At 41.9% G+C, this 25,058-nt stretch overlaps 2 protein-coding genes across 3 annotated transcripts; one reads left to right on the top strand and one right to left on the bottom strand.

Moving 5' to 3' along the window:
- The first annotated feature begins 1,893 nt into the window (after positions 1–1,893).
- On the top strand, positions 1,894–13,252 carry pla2g12b (phospholipase A2, group XIIB). 2 transcript variants are annotated; one of them, XM_034101068.1, is made up of 4 exons: positions 1,894–2,722; positions 3,212–3,288; positions 11,755–11,920; positions 12,055–13,252. In XM_034101068.1, exons 1-4 carry the CDS (start codon positions 1,996–1,998, stop codon positions 12,171–12,173), a joined length of 1,089 nt encoding a protein of 362 aa, XP_033956959.1. In that variant the 5' UTR covers positions 1,894–1,995; the 3' UTR covers positions 12,174–13,252. The 2 variants fall into 2 exon arrangements, with proteins under 2 accessions (XP_033956959.1, XP_033956958.1); XM_034101067.1 differs by having other exon boundaries at positions 3,212–3,300.
- A 61-nt stretch (positions 13,253–13,313) lies between these two features.
- oit3 (oncoprotein induced transcript 3) lies at positions 13,314–24,705 on the bottom strand. Its single transcript, XM_034101039.2, has 9 exons — positions 24,576–24,705; positions 18,285–18,659; positions 18,059–18,169; positions 16,558–16,680; positions 16,336–16,458; positions 15,125–15,285; positions 14,556–14,968; positions 13,629–13,728; positions 13,314–13,482 (listed from the first exon to the last, which is right to left on the bottom strand). The coding sequence occupies exons 1-9, from the start codon at positions 24,670–24,672 to the stop codon at positions 13,327–13,329; spliced, it is 1,659 nt and encodes a 552-aa protein (XP_033956930.1). The 5' UTR covers positions 24,673–24,705; the 3' UTR covers positions 13,314–13,326.
- Positions 24,706–25,058: the final 353 nt, after the last annotated feature.

Below are 25,058 nucleotides of genomic sequence, written 5' to 3'. Positions count from 1 at the left end.
TGAATAGTTTTGTAGTCATTATTTTCGACGAGCTCTACATGTTAAACTAATGATGAAAGTACTATATTTGCTTCTGAAATGTGTTGATGTAGATGTATAAAGTACAGTAGCATAAATAAATATACTCAAGTACAACAGCCTCAAAACTATACTTAAAACAGCTTTGAGCAATTGTTTTTAGTGAGAGAACGTCAGGTTTCGTTGTTCAGCCGTCAGTTTATAAACAGCAGTGAAATTGACACTTCACATATGGTGTTCTTGTGGGCCAGGGCAGTCTAATCAGTGCGTTGTTAATATGAACAACTTCATCCTTGGGGTAGAAATCAAATTAGTTGAACTGTATGTACAGCCTGGAGCTACTTGAATGTCAATTAAACAAAAGAGAGCTGCTTTTAAAGCAGAATAAAAGGTCTGGATATCGTCTCATAAATCGCTTTATTTTATATTGAGCCGCACATGAACATGATACCACAGAGGATTAGGAGGATAATAAGTCCTTCTCTCATTTCTGGCTACGAGAAACCAGAAAGTATTCATTTGTGCAGAGTGAATGAGGCATTGGAAGAAAAAACACGAAACCCCATAATATAATTCACAACTGGTAACGATAAAACAGACCTCTGACGTCGGCAATGGAGATATATAGGATAGTTCAATTATTGAAGTACTGTACTTTAATATAATGTTGACATGGTATTACTTTACTTGACATTTTCCATTTTCTGCTTTTGACTTTGTTCATGATACATTTCTATAACACCAATCTACAGGGAAGCATATCAATCTAAAAGAGGCTTCACATTGACAACATAATAATGGCCTTACATGTATTTGAGTGATTAACACAATAATATGATATTCAGTGTAACATTCTAAAAGAAGGCATTTTGCACGTAGTGAATACTATTTGTTTTAAAAGTGAGTACATTTTGGGGCTGGTATTTTAACATATAATAGTACACTGTTTTATATTTGTTGGTTTACAGAGAAAACTGTACAAAATCCAGTTGAATGGTCAAGAAGCCACGGGATTAAATAACAGCCTTACTCTCAACTTCAACTATTGAAATTTCTTTTCAGATTATAGTGATTCTATTTTTCCTTTTCTAAAAGTCATGAGCTCTGCTTCCTGATTGTTGGATATTGACGCTGAAAGGTCATAATAACTATTTTCCGAGCATGAAGGGAATGCTACTCTTCAAACACCAGAGGGCAGCAGAGACAAATGCATTTAAAATCAATGTTCTGATTGTCTGTCTACTTATTCAGTGAAGTGTCAGACTGTGTGACCTTTATCAAAACAACATGAAGATGGTTTGAAGTTTGTGAGATCTTGATAAAGGTCACAGGCTGAAATGCCAGCGTAACAACGGAAAGATAATTGCCACCAGGAGATGGTGCTGCTTCCTCTTCATCAGGAGTCACATCCCTTCACTGTTGTTATGAAACAGCTGACTTCATTCCCTGTATTTTATATACCAAAATAAAAAACATTCTCTTTCCCCCCCTCCCAGCTACATTTACTTCACTTTAATGATGTGTGGTTTGAAATGATATAACGTGTGACTGTTCTTTGTTATGTATGTGGTTGTATTTTTGTATATTTGTGAAATAAAAATGAAAAAATGTGCCGAGAGTTAAAGAGGAAACCAAAGCACTTCCATGTTCCATGTGTCTTTTACAGTAAGTCTTTAAAAACCTAATATAGCAATGAGATTACATTATTACTTTGATGTGTTTTAGAGCCACAGAGAATGAGAGGATTACAGTAATTATAGAAGCTTTTTTTCTATTGTATTGATATGAGGCGACCTTTGCCCCCAGCGTGAGCGATTGCCTTGCTGTCTGCCACTGTCTGATCATAGGTCAAAGTCTGCTCCCCAGTGGCAGAGCCAGTAGGATCACAGAGTGTTTTGTCCCTCACTGTCTCACTCTGTTAACAACACCTCGCCTGAGGACTGCTTCCTTTGCTTGGATTGTCACCAGCTCACCACCATGCTGTTCCGGACTGTGCTTCTGCTCACCTTATGCATGTCCACAGGCATGAGTGCCACTTTAGGCTTCTACCTGGCTCAAGCAAAGGAGGAGGAGGCTCCCACTGTGGAGACTGTCACTCATGGGATTGTGGAAGCTGCCCCTGTAAGCACAGCTGAAGAACATGTTGTTCCCGCAGATCCAAAAGAAGATGATCCACCTGGGGATGAGGAACATGTCGCTCCTTCAGATCCAAAAGAAGATGATCCACCTGCTGAGGAGGAACATGTAGCTCCTCCCGATCCCCAAGCAGATGATCCACCTGCGAATGAGGAAGATGTAGCTCTGGCAGATCCCAAAGAAGAGGATCCATTTGCAGCTGAGGAACCTGAAGCAAATACCATTGTTGGGGACAATCAAGTATCAGCTGGTGAACCAGAAGTGGTTGTGCCTGTAGCAGAAGAGCCAGAGACACGCAGTGATGACGCTGCTGGAGACGCCCCTGCTCTGGAAGATCTTACTGAAGCTGAAGCAGTCACCCAGGAGCAACCTGAGGCAGAGGAGGACAACGACATCAAACCAGTCCAGACAGAGCAGTCCCAGGACGAGCCCGAAGCAGCAGAAGAAGATAACAGCTGGAGCTTCTACTCAATTAGAAATAATTTCCAGTCTATGCACGGATACTACAACTCCCTGGTGGAGCTTGTGGGGGGACGCGATGGTGTGTGTCAGTACCGCTGCAAATATGGTAAGAAGGAAGTCTTGAATACTCTGTCATTTATAAGTATTTTAGTGGCCTGCAAATGGGCCTCAGAGAGAGCTAGATAGTCAAGGTTGTTGTTTCTGTTTTCAAATGATCCAAAACAAATATTTTAAACGACTTTCAAATGATTATTATGTGGTCCACATCCCATAATCCTTCTGTTGTTGCGTATTTGTAATCTCAGCACACTTTAAGTGTCAGATCAATCACTCTGCTGTCTGATATCAGCTTCCTATTTACAACATGCTAGGCCTGCAGGCTGCAGATAGGCTGAACACATCCTGGTTATCAGTCTGAGAGGTCGATGTACAGACCCACAATCAATACAGATGTTCTCAAACAAAAGAGACATTATCTGTGAAACTACGCACACTCAGTAATAGAGATATAGTGTGGATTCTTGAGTACGACATTAGTGGTTAATGTACCTTTTCTTTAGTTTGAACATTAAATGGTTCTTCTGTTTTTTCGTAGGAGAAATTCCTCAACCTCGCCCCGGCTACCAGCTCCCAGAGCCTGACGGCTGCAGCTCCTCTCTGGTTGGATTCCAGGTGAATGACGCAGTAGGTGGCCTGTTCATAGCACCAACAGCCCAAACATACATCATTTAAGGAACACTTCACACTCAAAAGGACCATTTGTGTATCAATTACCCACCCTGTGTTACTTTCAACTTTGAATGAAAAGTAACCCTATGCCTGTGTGGCAGTAGCCGCAGAGGGGAGGATAGGTGAATGTATTTGTTAAAGTTGGTTTGATTACACCATTCACAATTCCGACAACGCCACCTTGGGAGTCTCACCCAAGGAAATATTAACACTTCTTTCAGTTATAGAGAGGACACATAGGTTCGAATACTAATGGAGCAGGAGACGCGGTTTCAAGTTATCAAAAATATACAATTTTATTTGGCACAAGTCACTAGTTAAAATGCAGTTAAATACAGTCACACCGGACTGTAGCACAAAGGGGGGAAATGAATTAGGGGCTGAGGCTTACCAGTGGGGGGATAGGGTCGACGAATGAGTGGAAGGATCCCCAAACAAACCAAACTTAAATCACCCCAGTCATACGTGCAGGAAATCAAATCCCGGGGGAGCACATCACACACAAAAGAAGAGGAAAACCACCACCTTGGACACCAGCACCACCACCTTCAGCTCTCAGTAACTAAGTAGGGAAACAAGAGGGGATATCAAATATGTTCTCATAAGCAGGCAGGCTCGACAGCAGTTGTGACGTTACTGCCGATAAACATACTTTCTCCGGGGAAGCAAAACACGGCAAAAACGGAAGTGGGTAGGTCTGGGCACCAGCAAACAAGAGGCCGCCAGCTAGAAGCCTCTGTCCCTTTATAGGGTGCCCCCTGGCGGTGATAGGCCAAAAAGAATATGCCTTACAACACTATTTACTGCTCATCCTGCTACAATCTACCCCCCCCCCCATTTTCATCGTCGCCCCGACGATGTACAAATCAAGCCCAGGTTAGCTAACCTAGGCCCAAGGTCTAAAGATGACAGACACAGAGTTAGACACCAGACCAGGAGAGTTTTCAGCCACAGGCGCCAATTCTCCCAACGCTCTAGGGAGATGATGGACATTAGGATGCTGCCCAGCGGTTAACCGTGGTGTCCGTCGCAATGTCACTGCGCTAGAATCAGGACAAGTGGATGGAGGGATAGCCAAGCGAGGGGAAGGCAATTCTGGCATGGCAGCGAGAGCTACCGAAGGACCGGCCTCAATGGAGGCTTCGTCTGATGGTGGAGGCAGCCAGCAAGGGGTTTCTTGGGTCACGACAGCTGATCTGGTAAAAGGACGATTCGGAGCTTCATTTCTTGAAACCCACAGGTCACCATCAAAGGAAAGCTCATCATCTGACTGTGGTGAGTCAGGAGGAATTGAGAGAGGGACAGGGACATCATCTGGAGAGTGTGTGCCAATCACAGCTTTCAACAAAGTGCGATGGACCCGTTTGGTTTTGGTCAGGTCGTTTGCAGGTGCAATCGTGTACACCGAACCGCCATTTGGTGCTTTCACCACTATATACCTGACAGAACTCCAAATATCCCTGATCTTATGGCGCCCTCTTGCACCACAATCCTGCAACCAAACTAACTGGCCTTCGTTCAATGGGACATCTTTGACATACTGGTCATGGCACCTTTTTCTGCGCTCTGCTGCAGTTTTTAACCTGTCTTGAGCTCCTTCAAAGGCAATTTGCAATTTTACCTGATGCTCCTGAATCCACTCATGGACAGGACCACCGACTGGATCAGGGACTCTACCCAACAGAAAATCAACTGGGAGCCTGGGCTCTTGTCCAAACAACAAGAATGGAGATTCCCCAGTTGACTGATGGGGAGTAGTGTTGTACGAATACAGTAGTTGTGGCAAGCAGGAGTTCCAATCCCGTTTCCGAGACACAGGCAGAGTACGCAGCAAGTTGTGAAGGGTTCGGTTGAACCGTTCACATTGACCATTGCCTGCCGGATGGTAGAGAGTAGTGCGCGATTTTTCAATGTTATAGAGGCTGCAAAGTTGTTGAATAAGAATGCTCTCAAAGTTCCGGCCTTGGTCTGAATGTATACGGGCTGGGACACCAAACTTTGAAAACCATTCTATGACCAGAACTTGAGCCACAGTGGAGGCTCGTTGGTCACGGGTGGCAAAGGCCAAAGTGTACTTGCTAAAAATGTCTGTAATTACAAGGACATTTTCCAAACTTCTATAGGTGGGCTCCAAGACAGTGAAGTCAATGGCTAGAATTTCATTGGGTCTAGAAGCCAGCAAGTGTCCCATGGGAGCACTTACTTCGCTTTACCGCACCGTTGTGACGAAAAGGGAGCTGAGCCAGAAGGCAAAGCTCTCTGTCTACCGGGCCATTTTCGTTCCTACCCTCACCTATGGTCATGAAGGATGGGTCATGACCGAAAGAACGAGATCGCGGATACAAGCGGCCGAGATGGGTTTCCTCCGCCGGGTGGCTGGTGTCTCCCTTAGGGATAAGGTGAGAAGTTCGGTCATCAGGGAGGGACTCGGAGTTGAGCCACTCCTCCTTCGCGTCGAAAGAAGCCAGTTGAGGTGGTTCGGGCACCTAGTTAGGATGCCACCTGGGCGCCTCCCTAGGGAGGTGTTCCAGGCACGTCCAGCTGGGAAGAGACCAAGGGGTAGACCTAGGACCAGGTGGAGGGATTATATCTCTTCGCTGGCCTGGGAGCGCCTTGGGATCCCCCAGTCAGAGCTGGTTGATGTCGCCAGGGAAAAGAAAGTTTGGGGCTCTCTGCTGGAACTGCTACCCCCGCGACCCGACCACGGATAAGCGGGAGAAGATGGATGGATGAAGGCTCCATAATCAGCTCACGGCATATAGGCAGGGGTAAAGTGCTATTTTTTACGAGTGGGGGGCGGACCTCACCTCCTCTAGTGGGGTCCTCACCTCCTCTAGGGGGTCCGGGGGATGTTCCCCTGGGAAGATTTTTTTTAAATATTGAAGTTGAAAGCATCAATCTGGTGCACTTTGAGAGCAACATGAAGAGATCTATGGATACCTCTCTCAGCACCCATATGAAACAGAACTGTCAACAGATTTTCTTTTTCGTTATGGATATTTTACAAATCACTCCCCTTTTAAACTGTATTCTTGTTTTACTGCCATATAGTATAAATACCTGTTTTTCATTTATTCTCTTATTGTTTGTATAACTATAATGATCATATGAAGGTGTGCCGCGTAAATAATCTTTTGAATAATTTGTGACAAAACCGTTCGAAACACTGAGAGAGTCCTTTAGCTCACCTGAGCCCCTCAGTCTGACAGGGGAGGACTCTCCTCCAGCTTGTTGTGGAAACAGCTCCTTATGCCCGTTAGGCAGCTAGCTAACCAGATGCTAACATCACTGTCCCCGCTAGCGCTAGCACCGCTCTCTCTCTCTCTCTCTCTCTCTCTCTCTCTCTCTCTCTCTCTCTCTCTCTCTCTCTCTCTCTCTGCTATAGAGAACCGCAGTGACGCGTCCTAAAACCCGGAAGTAAGTTAGCATTTTTAGCACTTCCGGTTCCTTCGTCAAAAAAGCAATGCATTCTCTCCATAGGGTTTTGGAAAATAGCTCGAAATAAGGTCTGTGGTTGACACAAATTTAAGAGATAAATCACGTTTTGTTCTACGACAGTAGATACATCAGCAGTGACCCCACTGGTGATTTTTGAAGAGTTTACGTGTCTGAAAAACGATGGTTGTTACCGAGTGGCTGAATAGGACTACAGAAATTGTCGAGGCCGTTGTACGTCATTACGCCTACACACGTAAACACTCCCACTAAGTTTGCTTCCCCCTGTGTTCTGCTTGAAAGCAAGTACCTGCCTATATTTAGTATCTGTATATCTATATCTGACCATTAGAATCTGTATGTTTTACAAATTATAGAACAATTAATTACCAGTGTTTTCCAATTTTACTCGGCAGTTCGTTTCGTTGGCTAACGTTAGCTAAAGCTAGCGCTACTAGTTAGCTACGCAATGGTTTGTTGCTTTGCTCCGGGTTGCAGCCACAGGTCTTCGCATGAAACGTGCTCGTTCTATCGTTTCCCGGCCAATGTTTTCCAAAGGAGAGTCTGGATTCGTGCCATGAGGTAAGCTGACGTTACATTTTTGTCCATGTCACGGTGAAATGTAAACGATGGGTAGTGACTGTATCGCCGTTTTAGAGATGGCACTCCTGAAAAGACCGCAACATAAGTAAAGATAATGAATACATCCTATTCAAACCTGTGTGGCTTATATGATAAATCTAATTAGTACAAGCAGCATAACGTTTCACCATGTGACTAAAGATTGTAGTCAGGGAAATCAGTTTGACATATTGAACTAATAACAAATAACCTCTGCCTGGCAGAGAACTCTCTGCTCCATAGCTTCTCTTGGACGTAAAATCACATGCACATTTTACATTTATATTCAATTTAATATTCCATCCCTCACATACTTTTGTATATATAATAACTTATATTTTGTTTTTCTTGTTATGCTGCTGCAACACAAACATTTCCCAAATTGGGATCAATACAGTAATATCTTAATTAATTAAGAAATATAACTATTATAATTAGTGTAGCAGCTGACACCTATTTTCAATATGGATTAATCTACCTTTATTTCTTCAATTTTGATCTATAAAAATGTCAAAATAGTGAAAATGTTCACAAGACTTATCAAAGTGCAAGGTTATATCTTTAGATGTTTTTGTTTTAGCCTATGTACTGTATGTCTTAATGCTCTTATATGTGACGGTGTGACTTCCATGAAACTAATATTTTATATCTTCCCAACAGACGAGCTGACAGGAAACCTAACACTCTAACAACCACAACATTGCAAAGGTGAGTAAATGTAAATTAAAAACGATTCACAATTTCTTAATTTCTTCTTCTTTCTTGCAGTGAGGTGAAGCTGACCTTGCACTTGGTGCCAGTAAGGATGCTCCTCACGCAGGCTGAATGTTTCTCCCTCCTTACTGACACAGAAGCCCTTGATTTGCAATGCTTCACTAATTGTCATTTCCCTGGCTCCGTAGGGACACTTTACCTCCAGCACAGCGGAAGACCCTACCAGACCATCTGGAGATGCCCCCAACAATCCTGATTGGGAGAGCCACAAACCTGACTCATGGACCTGCATAGGGTTGCAGTGGTGAATGCCCTGGCGCCCTCACATTCATTCATAGTCCCCCACTGTACAGACAAAACACCATCAAGGGCCTGTTGTTGCCCTAGCACCCTGGCACTAAGGGAAGCAGTCACACGCTTTGACCTCAGGACAGCTCCAAAGTTGCTGGCAGTCAACCTTCCTTTCCTGAACAAATGCCAGTTTGGGTTGGTTCGCTGACCAGTGGTAGCCACCTGAATTGCCCTCTGTTGCTCCTCAGACTATGCCATGCTTGCCACAATTGCCTCAGGTCCCTGATGCCCAACAGATTTGATAATTTCAGGAACAGTAAGTGTTTCCAAGCTGTAGTGTTCCTCTTCTGGCTCGGGGGAGAGAAGCCAAGAAATTCCTGAGAACCTGCCCCCGAGTCTGTCCCTCAGCCAGTCACGATCTTCGGAGGTGGGCTCTCTTGTCAGCGGGTTGAATGAGTTATTGGTTGGAGGAAATAGCTCCTCCACTGAATGCGTACGTTTAGCTGCCTTTGGCTTCTTCCACTGACAGGGGGTGTCAGTGCAGCTGAAAGTGTGGATGGCAAAGATGGCTAATGAGCCGCATGACTGCATTTCCATTCTCCACGTGGGCATTCACATTTTGTGGAGAGAACTCCCTCTTCACCTGTAGATAGTTGTGGGGGTGGGATTGTTTTATTATTTAAAATATATTTACATTTGTAATGCCTTCCCAATTATCCCTTTAATTGTTTATAGCCTATACTGTATGTTTATTTCATGGATATTTCTGTGTTTTCTGGTGTGTAATATTTGTAATAAAGATTTCATGTGACACATAAAATGGATTTGTTGATGGGAATTAATGTCACTAATGTGAATAAATTAACTCTAGGTTAACGGTACTCTTGCTATCACTACTCACCGACACTATAAACCTTGTCACTCATGCTAGCCCTGACAACACCGGTAAGCACACCTTCATCTAGGCTGCACTGCTGTACTGTACGTGTCCTGACTTGTAGTGGTTCTCTCCTCTATCTACACTTCTTTCATCTTTGTAAAACGATATCAGACTGGTCATTGACAGCCATGACTTCTAGTTAAATTCAGTGTGGCTAAAATGAAAAACTTTGTTAAAATATTCAAGCACGCGGAAGTCAAAGTCAGCTTTATTGTCAAAAAGTCTACATGTATTATACATCCAGAAATATCGTATCCCACAGTGTGACATGTATACATAAAACAAAACGGGCCTAGATAAACGTGGTATACATTAAACAAACACAAATAGGGCCTAGATAACCGGGGTATACAGTTTAAAATGGTAATATATTTGAAGTGTTCAAAGTGCAGTTTCAATGCAAGTCAGTTGAAACGATCTTAAGTTGGCGTGACGTTGAAGTCGTGCGACCCTGCTGCTGGACTGGCTTGTAGTTTGTTTATAGCATAACGTTAGCATTTTGCTTCTGGCGACTAGATTTATGATTCAAAAATTATAAAAGCAGGGTTGACATGTGGAGATTATCCGGCTGAACAAAACGTGATCCCTCTCTTAAATGTGTGTCAACCACAGACCTTATTTCGAGCTATTTTCTGAAATCCTATGGAGAAATTGCATTGAGTTTTTGACGAAGGAACCGGAAGAAGTTTACTTCCGGGTTTTAGGACGCGTCACTGCGGTTCTCTATTGCCACAGAGCCGAGCTTGAATGACACAAGCACACGTGTATTTCCATGCAACTCTCTGATTTGTCTGGTGACTTGCCTCTGTTGCATTGTTGCACACGGGAAATTGCAATCCTGCCGTCCTCTCTTGTGTCATGAAGAGGTTCACGTAAAGCACTGTTAATGTATTTTATTACATGGCTTAGTTGAATACTCGATTCTGATTGGTCAATTCAGAACACGTGACACGTTGTTAATACCTAACAGACAGACCGCTGTCAAGGATTTATTTACCGTTGTTAAGGACGCTCACATCTTCAGAAAGAAGTCCGGTCGATTTAACTGTATACAGTTGGGCTGAAAAGCAAACTGCATGGTTTGCTTTTCGAACTGGGACAAGAAAAACAGCGCAGAAGTAACGGGGCAGAAACCCTCCTTTTTACGCAGCGGTCCAGCCATAGACATCAAACGGCGACACATATTCAGTTGCCAGTTACTTTGTCATTAGGGCTGGGATATCTAGATACTTTCCAAGGTTTGACATCATGAATTGTGCTACTTTTAAAGCAAGGAGCGATGTTTTCAAATCTGTAATCAAAAAGCTCCTCAAAAACGCAAGCAGTTCCTACCGTTGGCTTTTCAAACTGACAAGACAAGAGACGCTCTAACTCTAACTGTTTTTCAAATGTAACAGTTTGAAAAGCAAGCAAACTGTCTGATTGTCTTTAGTTTTCCGCTGTCGTGTGATAGCAACATGGAGGATTTTAACATTCATTTTTAATATATTTGGAGAGCACAGTAATTTGGAGTAATGGTTAGTGGCTGAAAGACAAGAGGGACAAGAAAACAGCGGAGAAGTAACGGGCAGAAACCCTCCTTTTTACGCAGCGGTCCAGACATAGACATCAAACGGCGACACATATTCAGTGTGCAGTTACTTTGGCATTAGGGCAGGGATATCTAGATACTTTCCAAGGTTTGACATCATGAATTGTGCTACTTTTAAAGCTAGCAGCGATGTTTTCAAATCTGTAATCAAAAAGCTCCTCAAAAACGCTATCGAAGCAGTTCTTGCCGTTGCTACGTCAGTTCAAACGGTAACAACGGACTATTTTTCTTAGCGGATGCATGTCAATTTAAATCAATACATACAACTATTTTTTAAATCAATAAAATCATTTTCTAAATCCATAAAAGCATTTAAATTAATATTGGGAGTCATAAGGTTACTCTGTTGAGAATGTGGCCATGTAATAAGCGGGATAATGTGCAGCGACTTGGTCATTATGGGGAAAAGAACACTGACAGGCCGATCAGGGGGGTGTGTGTGTGTGTGTGTGTGTGTGTGTGTGTGTGTGTGTGTGTGTGTGTGTGTGTGTGTGTGTGTGTGTGTGTGTGTGTGTGTCCCATAATGACCGCGTCACTGCACATTATCCCTTACATATTATTGAGGTGTCTCAAATATACGTCAATCAAGTGGCACCTGCTAACGGGGTGGTGGATGATAGGTTTACATCTAAAAACGTATTTTTCAAACATTATTATTTTTATTTCTTTTGTTACTTTTTTTTTAATGGTCCGCGATCTACCCGCACCACACTCGATCGATCGCGATCGACTGGTTGGTGAGGTGACCGCTGCAGATGCTATCTAGCCTCTGTATTAGTAAACTGCACTGACATAATAAAGTGTTCCCTTTTTACAGCTTGACATGGGGATCCCTGCTATGACAAAATGCTGTGACATGCTGGACATGTGCTACGACACTTGCGGCGTAAGCAAGAATGACTGTGATTCCGAGTTTCGCCTGTGTGTGCATGGCATCTGCTCCGACCTAAGGAAGAGTCTGGGCTTTGTGTCCAAGGTGAAAGGTGAGATAACTGCAGATATGTACAAACATTAATATGACCACCAGGGAACCTCTCATGTAAACAGTGAGATATCAAAAAGTTAATTAAACCCATTCCTCCTCCTTTTGTCTATTTCTCTGTCTTTTCTCCTCTAGCCTGTGAATCGATGGCAGACGCCCTGCACAGCACGGTGGGGACTCTGGGATGCAGGCCTTACATGAACAGCCAGAGGGCGGCGTGTGTCTGCGAGGGAGAGGAGAGGGATGAACTGTGACACAGAACACTGTGGACAAAACCCCTGGATGTTTTCATGGACGAATAACTGAGTCACATTATACGGTGTATTTATAAACTTCAAAGAAAAGATACTTCACAAGAGCCCTCTCAAGATCCACAGCCTGGGACTTCAAAAAAGGAAAAACACAGACAAATGGAGAATGCAAATTAACAGTTTTTTTACAGGTTTTATTCAGTACTGACATATATTAGGTGGATATGACTTTCCAAATCGTAATTAACTGCGTATGCATATTACTCTCCATACTCCATTTCAAATTAGGCAATTTTTAGGCCTCTATGACACCATTACCATAAATTACTATGATGACTCCAAACAAAGTGCCTGATGGGAAAGATATTGTAGTTGGATTAATTTCCTCTAGATGGAGAGACACAATTGGTCAACTATGACGCTATGTTGTGTGATGCTATTTATCAAGGTAGTCTGCTTAGAGCTTCAGTCAGTGTCAAATGAATGTGATGCCTATTACAGCTGGTGTTTTTGTAATTTAAGTTATTTGCTAGTGTTTTGTTTGTTTTTATTAATGAATACATGACTAATTGCAGTTCAAATGACGTGATTAACTCTGGATTAATTGTCAGTGATGAAGCGTATGCATCATTTTCAGGCTCGGCACACTGATATCTCTTTCCCACAGCACTGGCATGCAAATGAGTCAGAATACATCTATCGGAGTTCATGTATTTTTTTAAGTCAGTGATGGTGTGAAATATAAACAACTTCTATACATCTACAAATGCCTTACATGAACAGCCAGAGGGCCTGAGAAATGCCTCAAAGTGTGACCTAGAAAAACATCATTCATGCTGCAGTTGTTACAAATCAAATGTGGCCCCTTTTCTACATTTCTATTAGAATGAGTTCTAATAGAAATGTCATTCACTTGTGGCAAAGTGGCAGTGACACACCACAAACTCGGTTGTATTGTAATACACAGAATCTGAAGCAATGTAACTGACACTGGAACTAGGGATAAACTAGAGTGTATATACTGTACATCTGCATATACGATGTATATGTGTATTTAAATAAATAAACTGAAATGGTCAGTTCATCTGCTTTAAAGTGAATGTGACTCTGCATGGTGTTGTTTCTGACTGTGTGTGTTGATGGTGATATGTTAGCATCACGGATCAGGCAGGATGAAGATGGGGCCTCCACTCAGTGTGTGTTTCTCCTGAGGTTTGGTCCGAGCCTGGCGGCGGACGCGCCCCCGGCAACGCTGAGAGCAGTGGGAGTCCCCCGCCCCGCATACCAACACCTGGCAGTGGAGGAACACTTGCTGCAAACACAGGAGAGCTAGTTCTGAATATGCTTAGAGAAGAACAATCAGTCAGTGAAAACAGTCCTTACAGTATAGTGCTACACAGGCATAATACCACACCTACATGCCAGCTGGCTCCCAGCATGCTTCTTTTTTTTACTCACTTTGTTGTCCTTGCCAACGAACTTGAAGACGGGGACCTGGTAGTGCTTAGAGAGCTGGTCCTTTGATGAGTACTGTGTCACAGTTTCATCAGAGATACACCTGATTAAGAGAGGGACAAAATATTGAAGCACTGTTGTATTTTTCATATCACCAACATAGCCGTGCTCTAATGGACTATAGTAGCGGTGGAGATTCGGTGTTCCCCGCATAATAAGGCTGTTTTGGCTTTCCCATTTTCCACTCGAAATAATATTTAGTTGCTTTCCACATTAATCAGAGTAAGAGGCCAGTGGCAGTTTTCATTTGACATTTCCTTGTATGGTGGATTCTCCCTGTCCTATAACTGTTGAGCAGCGGATGCTAGCGCTTTGTGGAAACACAGCAGCTCGTCCTGTTTACGTTTATTATAAGGGCCATAAAGGTCGCAGGCCCAAATGCATTTCTCATATTAATAGGACAATATAAAACCGAGGGAATATTGCAGTTTTCATTGTGTGCTTGAGCTTTTTAAAGGGTCAGTACACCCACATTACACAACAACATACTTGCTTTTAGTCTGGTGACAATTGTTCATACTGTAGCTGTACCTTGGTCAATATTTTTTGATTATATAGTATTGATTCTCCATCAATAATGCTTGTATGGTCAGCCACAGTGGATTTAATCCTATAGTTAATATAAACAAACCTGTTTTGTATTTTTTAAGGATTTTTTCTTGGAACACATACCCGATACATGCAAAATGTAAATGTAATTTTGAGTTTGGTCTAGCTTTAATCCTTTATTATTATATTTTTTAGCATTAGCTAAACAGAAATCTTTTCTTAAAAAAAGTAGCAGCAGTTCTAGCTTTTATATATACAGTGTATGGTTCTAGCTATCCACCTCTGCAATAAGTGTACAACATCAACGTCCACAATATTTACCCGTCTTTGATGAGGTAATACTTGGGGGCCTGGTCAGCGTTTGGCCCTGGTGTGGCGAAGCAGCTCTCCACCAGTGCAGAGAGGCCCTCCACTCTCTCCCTCGGCTCCACCCCGAAGAACAGGGAGTCGTGCAGGCGGAGCTGGGGCGGGGTTTGGTAGGGCTCCGAGAACTCTGCGCTCTTGAAGAGCTCCAGGGAGAAGGGGAAGACTCCCTTGCTGTGGCCTGCCAGCTCCAGGGCCGAGCTGCGCTGACTGGCCTGGTATCCGTCCGACACTTGGTATTCTCTGGGGAACTCGCAGGTGACCGGGAGCACTAACTTGCTGGTACGGATAATCAAATCCCTGCTGCTGCCTGGGCTGTTCCTCGGGAGGCCCGTCACCAGGTTGGTCCCCACAATCTTGTCATCTGTCACCTGGGGGTCAATGTTCAGTTTACAAGTGTTTTAATAGCTTTTTCAGTTTGTGACAACCTCACACGAATCCCATTTAAGGCACAGCACTTTAACATTGTTATAAGAATAAACGCTGAGCCCATTCAGTCTAAAAAATTTCATCACAAGGCCTCTGACCTCCACCACCGTGCCGCAGGTCTTGAGGCTGAAGCTGAGGTTTATGTGGGTGCCATTGGAGACACCTCGACAAGACGAGTTGGACAGGGTGAGCTCCAGGCCTTCGACCAGGTCCTTAGGAACTGACACAACTATAGAGCCGGAATCACACTGGACTGGCACTGCAGGAAACAAAACAAACAAAGAGAAAAATTTGACGCTATTATGGTCCAATGAAGTGGCAAAAACGCATGGATACAACAACAAAGAGATTAAAATAATCAATACAATATTTCTGTCAGCCATGTACATGAAAACACTAAGAGAGATAGATTATTGAGAAATGATTGTACATTGATAATGAAAATAATAATTGTTTGCAACCATAAATTGAACAAAATGTGATCTGAGGGTGTCACCTTTGAGAGATATTACACTACTTTTAAACATATATATTTATAATAAGCTGTTATTGTTTAATCAGTAAAGAAATCTACAGATAAAGCCATATTAAAAATGACAATTACCTGTCTTGTGCTATCATAAAAGACACTGAAATAAATTGGTATAAAACAACATAATATTGGCAGAATAGTTTCATTTCTCAGTAAAAAGGTCTGTGGATTATTATTCACTGGTTATATAGTTAAGCACCCTTTCCTGACAGATAAATAACCCTGCACTGAAATGTTAGAAGTTTGGTTAAAACCTGAGGAAATTCATTTTTTCCAAACCTGTACTTTCTAGAACATCGGTCAGATTACTGTGAGACATGTATGGCACATATTCATTCTTTCAGAACACTCAACACACATTTATCTTACTAACTGTGTCTATCCGGGTCTGTAGACTTCTCCTAAAATCACTAAAAGTTACTTAAGATTTCAGATAACCTGCTGTAATACAAAATGGTCTCAAATAATATAATCACATGGTTTCATGTTCATATCTATTAAAAATAAAACCCTATTCCCCTGCAGTGTCTCCCCTGAATACAAGTGGGCATATCAGCTTGTCTTGCTGTCTGATTGGTTATGTAACTCTGCATGCACGTGCACACACACACACACACACACACACACACACACACACACACACACACACACACACACACACACACACACACACACACACACACACACACACACACACACACACACACACACACACACACACACACACACACACACACACACACACACACACACACACACACACACACACACACACACCCTGACATGTGCGTTTATCCTCCCCCAGCTCCAGCCCTCTGGGACAATGGCACTGATAGGAGTCCAGCAGTGAGGAGCAGCCATGGCTGCAGCCTCCATTGTTAACATGACAGCCGGCTATCTCTGCATGAAGAAAAAAAAAGATGAATAACAGTGTGTGGTTCCCATCTCTCCATACTTTAGTGACTGGTGTGTCATATACACTTCAAAACCTGGATGTACCTCTGCAGCTGTGTCCGTCCTTGTCCAGCACACGGCCCGGCACACACTCACAGCGTCTGGAGCCTTTGGTGTTCACACACACCTCTGCACAGCCACCGTTGCCCTTCTCACACTCATTTACATCTATAACATGGACACACACCACTGCTGGGTCAGGTATTATTATCACATGAGTCCTGTTTTAATCGACTGAGAACCAGATGGGTGGGGTTTATCACCTTGAGGTAACTCACTTAGTGTTCCTGGGAGAATGATGATAAACCAACTTTAAAGGAGTTTAAAAAGTGAGATGAAATTGTAAGCCTGAGAGACTGGTAAGGAAATAATGATGGGTGAAATAAAATGTGGGAGAGCAAGGGAGTAGGAGAAAAGAGTGAGCTAGGTTAGAGAAATGGTGGAGTTTTCATGCTGGCTAGGTTCCCACTGCATGCCTGACAGGCTGACACCCATCATTAGGTGTACGGACCATCGGACCACACAGACACAGACACAGACACACACACATTGAAGAGCGAATCAGCAAATACAAAAAGATCATATCCAGACCCATCACATCATTTAGAATATGTAAATCTGTGTAAATAAATATGTACTCTATTAATATGGAAACTAGATAGAATGACTGGGACAGCAGTGACAGGGACGTGCTACACTAGGGGAGTGTTTCCCAACCACGGGTACTTAAATCCAGGGGTTACGTGAAAAGATTGTCAAGTAGCTTATGTAATAAAACAGAAATGGATTTTAAACGTCAGCGAGCAGAGAAGTTAAATAAGCTAGCTAAAAGCATCTGGCAAATGTCAAAATGAAGAGCTAAAAGTCTGGATAGGTGGTTGAAAAGAGAATACAAATAAGCTGTTAAAGGAGTTATCCAAAGGTTATGGATAAAACTGTGTTAAGTGTTGCTGGTTTAAATGTCAAGAAAATTGAGTGAATTGAATGGAGTTTGCTCAGCTGAACATAATTCCTTCCACTGATGAAGACATGTAGTTAAAAAATATGTACTGAAAGCTACATTTCTCCATCTATATGACTTACTGTTGGCATAGTCTGGGTGGGTGTTAAATTGCATTAAATTATACAGGAACTGCTGGTGCAATGACATCAAAGCAGGAGACCTTTAGTCATATTTGATTTTGTAAAACTACCCTTTAATGTCAAGGATGAACTTTCACTCTAAATTAATTTAAATGATATCCCTCTCAACATGGTGAGTCGGAGGACCAAGTGGTTAAAATCTCAATCTCATTCTTAAAGAATTAGGCTACACCACTTTAATCATTCATGGTGTGTTTTGATGTCTCTGATGGTTCTATCTTATCCCATTAAGTCAAGTAAACATGGAAGTTTGAATAAAAATAGCATAAAAACAGCTTATGTCAAAACAATGTTGTTTTTTTCTCTTGTTATTGTCATCGAACCATTTCCAGCCTATCTGTCTTCCATGTCTCTCACACAACTTATCTTCCCCCTCCCTTCCTCCCCTCTCCGTACGTCTCACCCAGGCATGTCTGTCTGTCCGGTCCCAAGACAAATCCAGGTGTACAGAGACAGTCAGACTGGGGACATGTGGGATCTACACAGTCCACCTCATCACAGATGTCATAGAAATCTGTGCAACACAAAATAATATCTATTAACACAACAATAGACAAGAAAATGGAAAGTAAGTCTGGTTATTGGATAAGAAAATGACTGTTTGCAAATCACACATAATGCTCACTCACGGCCACAGTAAACGTGGAAGCAGACAGAGGGTCTGGGCAGGCGATATACGAAGTACCCTCCGCTGCAGGCCTTCACGTCCACACTGGCATTCCACTGGCAGCAGTTGTCGTTGAAGCTGGCACACACAGGCAGGGTGATGATGCCCTCCTGGGGTTGTGGGTGGCTGCCGTTGAGCCAGATGGGAGCGTGTGTGCCGCAGTGATTCTCAGAGACGCAGAAGGTGGGCATGGCGTCCCCGGCCATACCCGTGAAGCGGTACCATTCTCCAGACACGTGGCTGTCACACAGGGGCCCGCTGGAGGACTGGTTGACGTGGTAGTCTGTGTTCCTCCACGGTTCATTCAGGCTGATGTAGGCAGAGCAAGGGTCCAGGGCTGAGGTGGAAAAGATGAACAAGACTTAGTTGTACGCGAGGGGAAAAAAATATATGGATTTGATGTAAATGTGTGTTTTAAGAGAATAAGGATGAGCCAGAGACGAGGGTTGGAAAACATTAAGAGTCACTAATCGTGAGTATTTCCATAAGCTACTCTAGATTTACTTTATTGTCTATCAAATTTCAAAGCTTAGTCAGTTTTTCAGTTTAAGGCCATACATATAAAACATATATTTTGATGCCTTCAAATGGGTTAAGTAATCCACTAGTACAGTATATGGGTTATATAATTAGCTGCTTACATGTTAATGCTTAAATGACCCATTAGCAGCAATATACTATACAGTAAAGCAGGGCTCGACATTATAAATGCCCCGCTGGCCCGGAAGCACTATTTAGACACCCCGGTTCAGCATAACGTAGGGGAGACCAGGGACAGTTGTAACACTTTTTGGGTTTTCCCCAATAAGTAAAAAAACATTTACACTAGGATAGCCATCTTGCTATATTATACATTCTCAATGTGTCAACTACTGAAACAATGTAGTTGACACATGTTACAACCCTGTGTACAGGGACAGTTGTAACACATGCCAGGGAAGGTTGTAACATGTTAATAACGGTTACAAGAACCTTCATTCTCCTAAACTTTTTTCACACTACATGACAAAAAAAGAGGGAAAGCTGTCAAATTCTAAGGCAACAAGATTGTAATGGGGTTTCACACATCCTCCATCAAACAATGAACAGCACTTAAAACAGAACACCAGAATTAATCAAATTCACAGTTGTGGGAGGTGTAAAAGTCACTTCCATCTGTATAGATAGCCTATTCTACCTTAATTATGTAGACCTCCCTCCTTTGAGCTGAGACCATAGTATAAATTAGCTGCCTAGTCTCCCAAAAGCATCTCTTGCTCTGTTGAGAACACCTTCTGTGTCCAGTAGCCTATACTCTTGGGGGTGATTTTGATCCCTGACTCTCCAACCTCAGCCTTTTCTTATGGAACCGGTACAGGGTGACATGGCATATCATGGGACTTTGCCACTGCCCTGACTGATTTGCCCTCCTGACCTTCATTTGAGGCCCTCTGCAGCAGAGGAAGTGGCACTCCCCTGTCTGTCTTCCTCTTTCTGACATTTGGCATACTGTAAACACACGCACACACTTTACGTACAGTATTTTATTCTGTTTATTTTTACAGGGACAATGCACACCAATCAACAATATTGATCATTTGAGCAAATGAGCCATCATTGTAAATGTTCCATGTTACAACCGTCCCAGGTGGTCCGTGTTACCAGTGGCGTTTCTATATGTACAAAAGTGGTGGGGCACAAACAACTCAGATGTCTATATATAAGCTTCTGCAGAGAGGTTCATGGCTGGTGAGGCACTGGCACTGACTCTTCAGGTTTACAAATATATTAAATCAAAATATAATATTATTTTCAAAAGCTTTTTTTGTCTGATGCTTCAATTACTTTTAAACAGACAGTTCAACAGAAGGATACCCAAAAAAAATGTAATTTTATCATTTAAATATTGAATTGTTCTCTCTTAGTAAGATCCCATTTTCAATAAAATTGCAGTCTTACCTTGACTTGAAGATTAAGTCCATTTGCCTATCCTTCTGGACACAAATCTCTATTACTTTTTTGTAAAAGTCCTCCTTATCTTCTTGTAGTTTCAAAAGTCTATCATAAATCTAATAATCTAATCAATAGATTTTTGATTCGAAAATGATAAAAGTAGGGTAGACATGTGGATATTGTCCGGCTGAACAAAACGTACATTTATCTAACAGCTACGTTTCCCACAGATCTTATTTTGAGCTATTTTCTAAAATCCTATGGAGAAATCTCGTTGCTTTTTTGTGGAGGGAAGCCATGCGCAGCTTACTTCCTGGTTTTAGGACGCCTCACTGCAGCTCTCTCTCCTCCTCTTCACACACCACACTTTTCGCGGCACACGTACTTACAGCCAATCAGCTCTGAATTATGTGAGATGACGTATGGTGGGGATGGCAGCACTTTGCCCTTATGGTCATTATTTTTTGCCACACACATTAAATAGGAAAATACTCTGAGCATGCGCAGTGTAGTTTTTGCAGTCACCGTTCACTTAGACAGTCAGAGGGAGGGGCAGGATCAGGTTTTGTCCCACATGGCTCTAGCTCAATAGGCACACACTGTAGACACTAATTAGAAGAACACATACTAAAACAGCAATGTACAGACGAATCAGATGATTAAACATGATCTTAAAATATATTTTATAATTTATTTTTTGCATTTTTTGTAATCATTATTTTAATACTTTCTGCTGACACTAGGTGGGGCTGTGCCACCTGCCCCTAATGACCAGTCGCCACTGCGTGTTACAACCGTCCCAGGACCACCAGTCATGTTTTCACCCCCTGTGAACCTGCTTGATTGCTAGCTTGACCCATATTTAGCTAGTTAGTTTAGCTTACAAAACAGTGATTCTAATAATACTAGTTTGGATTCCTAGACCTTTGACCTCAAGACAGTATCTCAAAAATACATCATATAATTTGTGTTAATGTTTTACCTCAGAAACACACTTTTGCTGATATCTTTCGCGACAGATTTAAACGTGGCTCCTTTTTTTCACAGCAATCTTTCCATCTAACCGAGCATGTGCAAAGTGAGTTTCATCGCTCTAGCTTGTTTGTGATTGGATATATTGAAGGCGTTACAACTGTCCCGTGTTACAACTGTCCCTGCATGGTCTCCCTACTTTCCACTTGCCCGCTCGGGCCACTAAAAACATTTCTTTTTAAAAAAATGGTCCTGTGGTATTGGTATTTTGACTAGCAATTTTGTTAAATTATTTCGTTTATTAATGCTACAACATAGCGTTTCGTGAGTCGGTTGTCGTTGATGGGTGAAAAGCAAACAGCTGTTTGCTGCAGAGCGCAGTGCGAGCAGGCTCCCGTGAGCGGGAGCGCGCTCGTTCACTACAGACTTGCTCGCCACCTAACCATTCGACAAAATGTTTTAATACCAGCGGTAACCGGCCAAGCGCCGGGCAAAAAAACAATCTTCAAATAACAGAATGTCACCGGAAGAGTTAAAGGAGAGTGACAGGGAGTAGGAGAAGAAGAGGGTGTGAAAGTTTCAGCCACACTGCTTGATCGATGGAGTTGGCTTCTATAATATGATACCAATATAAACAAGGTATTTTGTCGGCTCTGTACATCAATGCCGACCTATGCTGACAAGTAAGTGAATAGTAGAAAATATAAAGGTATATTCGCTATAGGGAAATATCCCAGCAGTTTAGGAGAATGAAGGTTCTTCTAATCTAGGCTATTACATAGCCATACATGTCTAACTCCTAATGACAGGAAGGCAGAAAGCGCATTATACAAATAGGCCTAATAATATACTCATAATAATGATAATAGCAGACATTTTTTAATAATGACCACAATATAATTATTTTTAATAAACCAAATATGAACAATTGAGGAAAATGAGGAAGAACTGATGGTACAAGTAGTAATGTAGTTTGTGCATGAATTACTATTGCAACAAATGTCTTTTGTCACTTTCTTCATTATTAGTCAATTTTATTTGGACGAATGCTCTTGGGCCAGTGGTTACAATGGTAGGGCCAGTGAGTGATACGTGGAATGTTACCCTTAATGTCTACCCCTGAGTAAAGGCTACATTCTAGCGTAGCCTAATAACAACTTTTAGTTTTGATACTGTAATACTAATCTAAAAAATAAAATAAAAATCTAAACAAGTTTTGTGAATGCAATGCTAAGTTCTAAACTCTACCTATCAAGTATTACTTTATTCGTGTACGTCCATACAGATATATTTCTATTACTGTTGTAGGTTTGGGGGTTTCTGGTTACACGTCAATAAAATGGATGAAATTAAAGTTTTGGTGGTAAATGTTACATTAAAAAAAAGGCAATACAAAAATGGCATTCTAGGGTTACATTTGTCACAAACATCCCTGTTGTAATCTGGTTAGACACCTTAGTTTAAAGTCCTGCTTTCTATTATTGCTGATGTAATTTTGTTGAAGTGACCCTTAAGAAAGGTTCAAATCACAGCACTGCATCCAATCTATACTGATCACTGCAACAAACCTGTAACCATGGAACAGGTCTGCTTCATGTAACCATGAAGCAGACCTGTGAACCGTCAAGATAAACTGTAACACAGGGTATCCACAAATAACTCTTTATCCAGTCCTGTCAGTGCTGACTTTTTTCATTAAAGCCAGCTTTACAGAATCCGAACAACAACTGAATGAGCAGAGTAAACAGTGCAGCAAAAACAATCAATAGTCTCTCCCTATCTCTCTTAATTCCCTCTCAACAGAGTAATTAAGATGAAGACATAAAACAAACAGAAAAGAATAAGAAGATGTGAGGCTAAAGTGGGCAAGAGAGAGGGAGAGAACATGTTAATCACTGAGAATCTGCAGGGTGAAGAAACAGTGGGAGGCAGTAGAGTATCTTTAGTGACAGGCAGGAGCCAGAATATAGGACAGCTGACAACTAGCACATAACACTTTACTGGAGCACTAACCACCACTGTAACCAAACTCTAGGCTTTCCAATTTAGTTGGATTGCTTTGGATTGCTACATAAAATATCAATGTTTATGCTTTCCTGTACCTTGTTTGAAATATGCTTTATGTGGTACAACATAAAAGTTGACTAGAGGTTTACAGTAACCCTTTCTTATATGTGCTTTCACATTAACCGACTTGCAGTTTAGTTCCTAGAAGCTATAAAGAAATATTTTTGTGAGACACATTTTTCAACCACAAATAATGTCACCACACATCATTTTGACCCTCCATCGACTAATGGACATAGCGTTGTGTCACTACTTGCTGCTCCAATGCAAGCAGAGGGATCCATCCACAGGCCGGGGCTCACTGACAGCATAAACGACCAGTTTTAGAGACTTACAACTGACCAACTGTGTTCCAGCACGAGAAGCCCACAAAGGGCAGTGGACAGAGCTGACTCGGGTGTATGCTAATGGGAGTGTTAAATCTTACAACCAGATGGAGCTTGAATAACTTACTATGGCTATTAAGAGAACAAGGAGGCCAGCCTGACCTTAGTCAGCCTATGCCTTCTTTTCCGCACAGATGAAGACTTAGAGCTGACAGTGTCCTTATTGTTCTAATATAATGTGTTAAAGGATGAAGCTGGAGATATTCTATAATTTTTCTCACTGTCTACAAATATAATGGGAAGACTTGGACAACATTTTAACCCGTAACACTTTAATTCCATGTATTGACTAAGCCTGTTATGTTTTATTCCTGTGTTCTCCCCCAGTATTGTTAAAAACAAATGTTAAACACATACATGAGCTACACAGGACACTGGACAACACCTTCATTCTTAAATAGAAAATCCGCATTCCCAAGACTCCTGCTGTAAATACTCAATAGAGCACCAACTAATATGTGTTAATCCACTTCTGAAAGTAGTCCCAGATAAACACAATAGTAGCCCTGGTTTGAGTATCATTTGCTAAAAGCTGCAATGCTGACCTGTTATAGGATATTACCTTGTTTTTTTATATTTTCATTAAAGTATATTTGTGACTACTAGCACTTTCAAAGTCTTGCAACTTCAGTAGGAATAAAAAGGTTTGGGTTGAGTGTCGTGAATATCCAAAGTATTGGATGATGTACTAACACATTGTTGGTTGGTTTTGGTCTTTTTAAGGGTTTTGTTGAAAATAAGAATTTATATATAAAGAGAATAAGCAAGTCTTATCATTTAATCCATTGGGGAAAATACCAAATTTTCCAAATAAACTCATTTTGGTAAAAAAAAATTGAATATTATATTAGAAGATATCTGTTCTTTTGTGAGCAAATAAGAAATGTTACACTTACCTACACCGGCAACAACCTCCAGCAGCAGACTGGTAAGTAACCATAAAACCATGATGCGTTTTTTAAATGTTTGCTGAATGATAGTTTGAGTATGCATGTCTGTGTAGCTTTATTGGTTCATCCTCTTATTATAGGCACCCTCTTATCTGCATGTGTCATTTGTCCAGTCTGTCTCACACCTTGACCTCTTGACCTTTACATCCAGTGACAGGACCATCCTCCCATTGTTTGACACTATACAGTCCTCACATTCTCCTCCCTCCCTCCACACATGACCTTAAACTACACCAAACATAATCACTTTTTATTTTTTGCTGTCATGCTGTGAAAAAGTGAGATAGTGACTTTTAAACATGTCTTCATATATTTTCTGACTCACCCATCTTGATTTAAAGGACGTGGAAGAACGAGCAATGATCTAATCTGCAGGAGCATTAACCAATTTGATTAATCTGTTTAGTGTCATGCTGAGGGCGCCTTTCA

This window comes from Pseudochaenichthys georgianus, chromosome 15, assembly GCF_902827115.2.
Source record: "Pseudochaenichthys georgianus chromosome 15, fPseGeo1.2, whole genome shotgun sequence".
Classification (NCBI taxonomy): Eukaryota; Metazoa; Chordata; class Actinopteri; order Perciformes; family Channichthyidae; genus Pseudochaenichthys; species Pseudochaenichthys georgianus.
The sequence above is the reverse complement of the archived record's forward strand: the minus strand, read 5'-3'. Positions and strand labels throughout refer to the sequence as shown.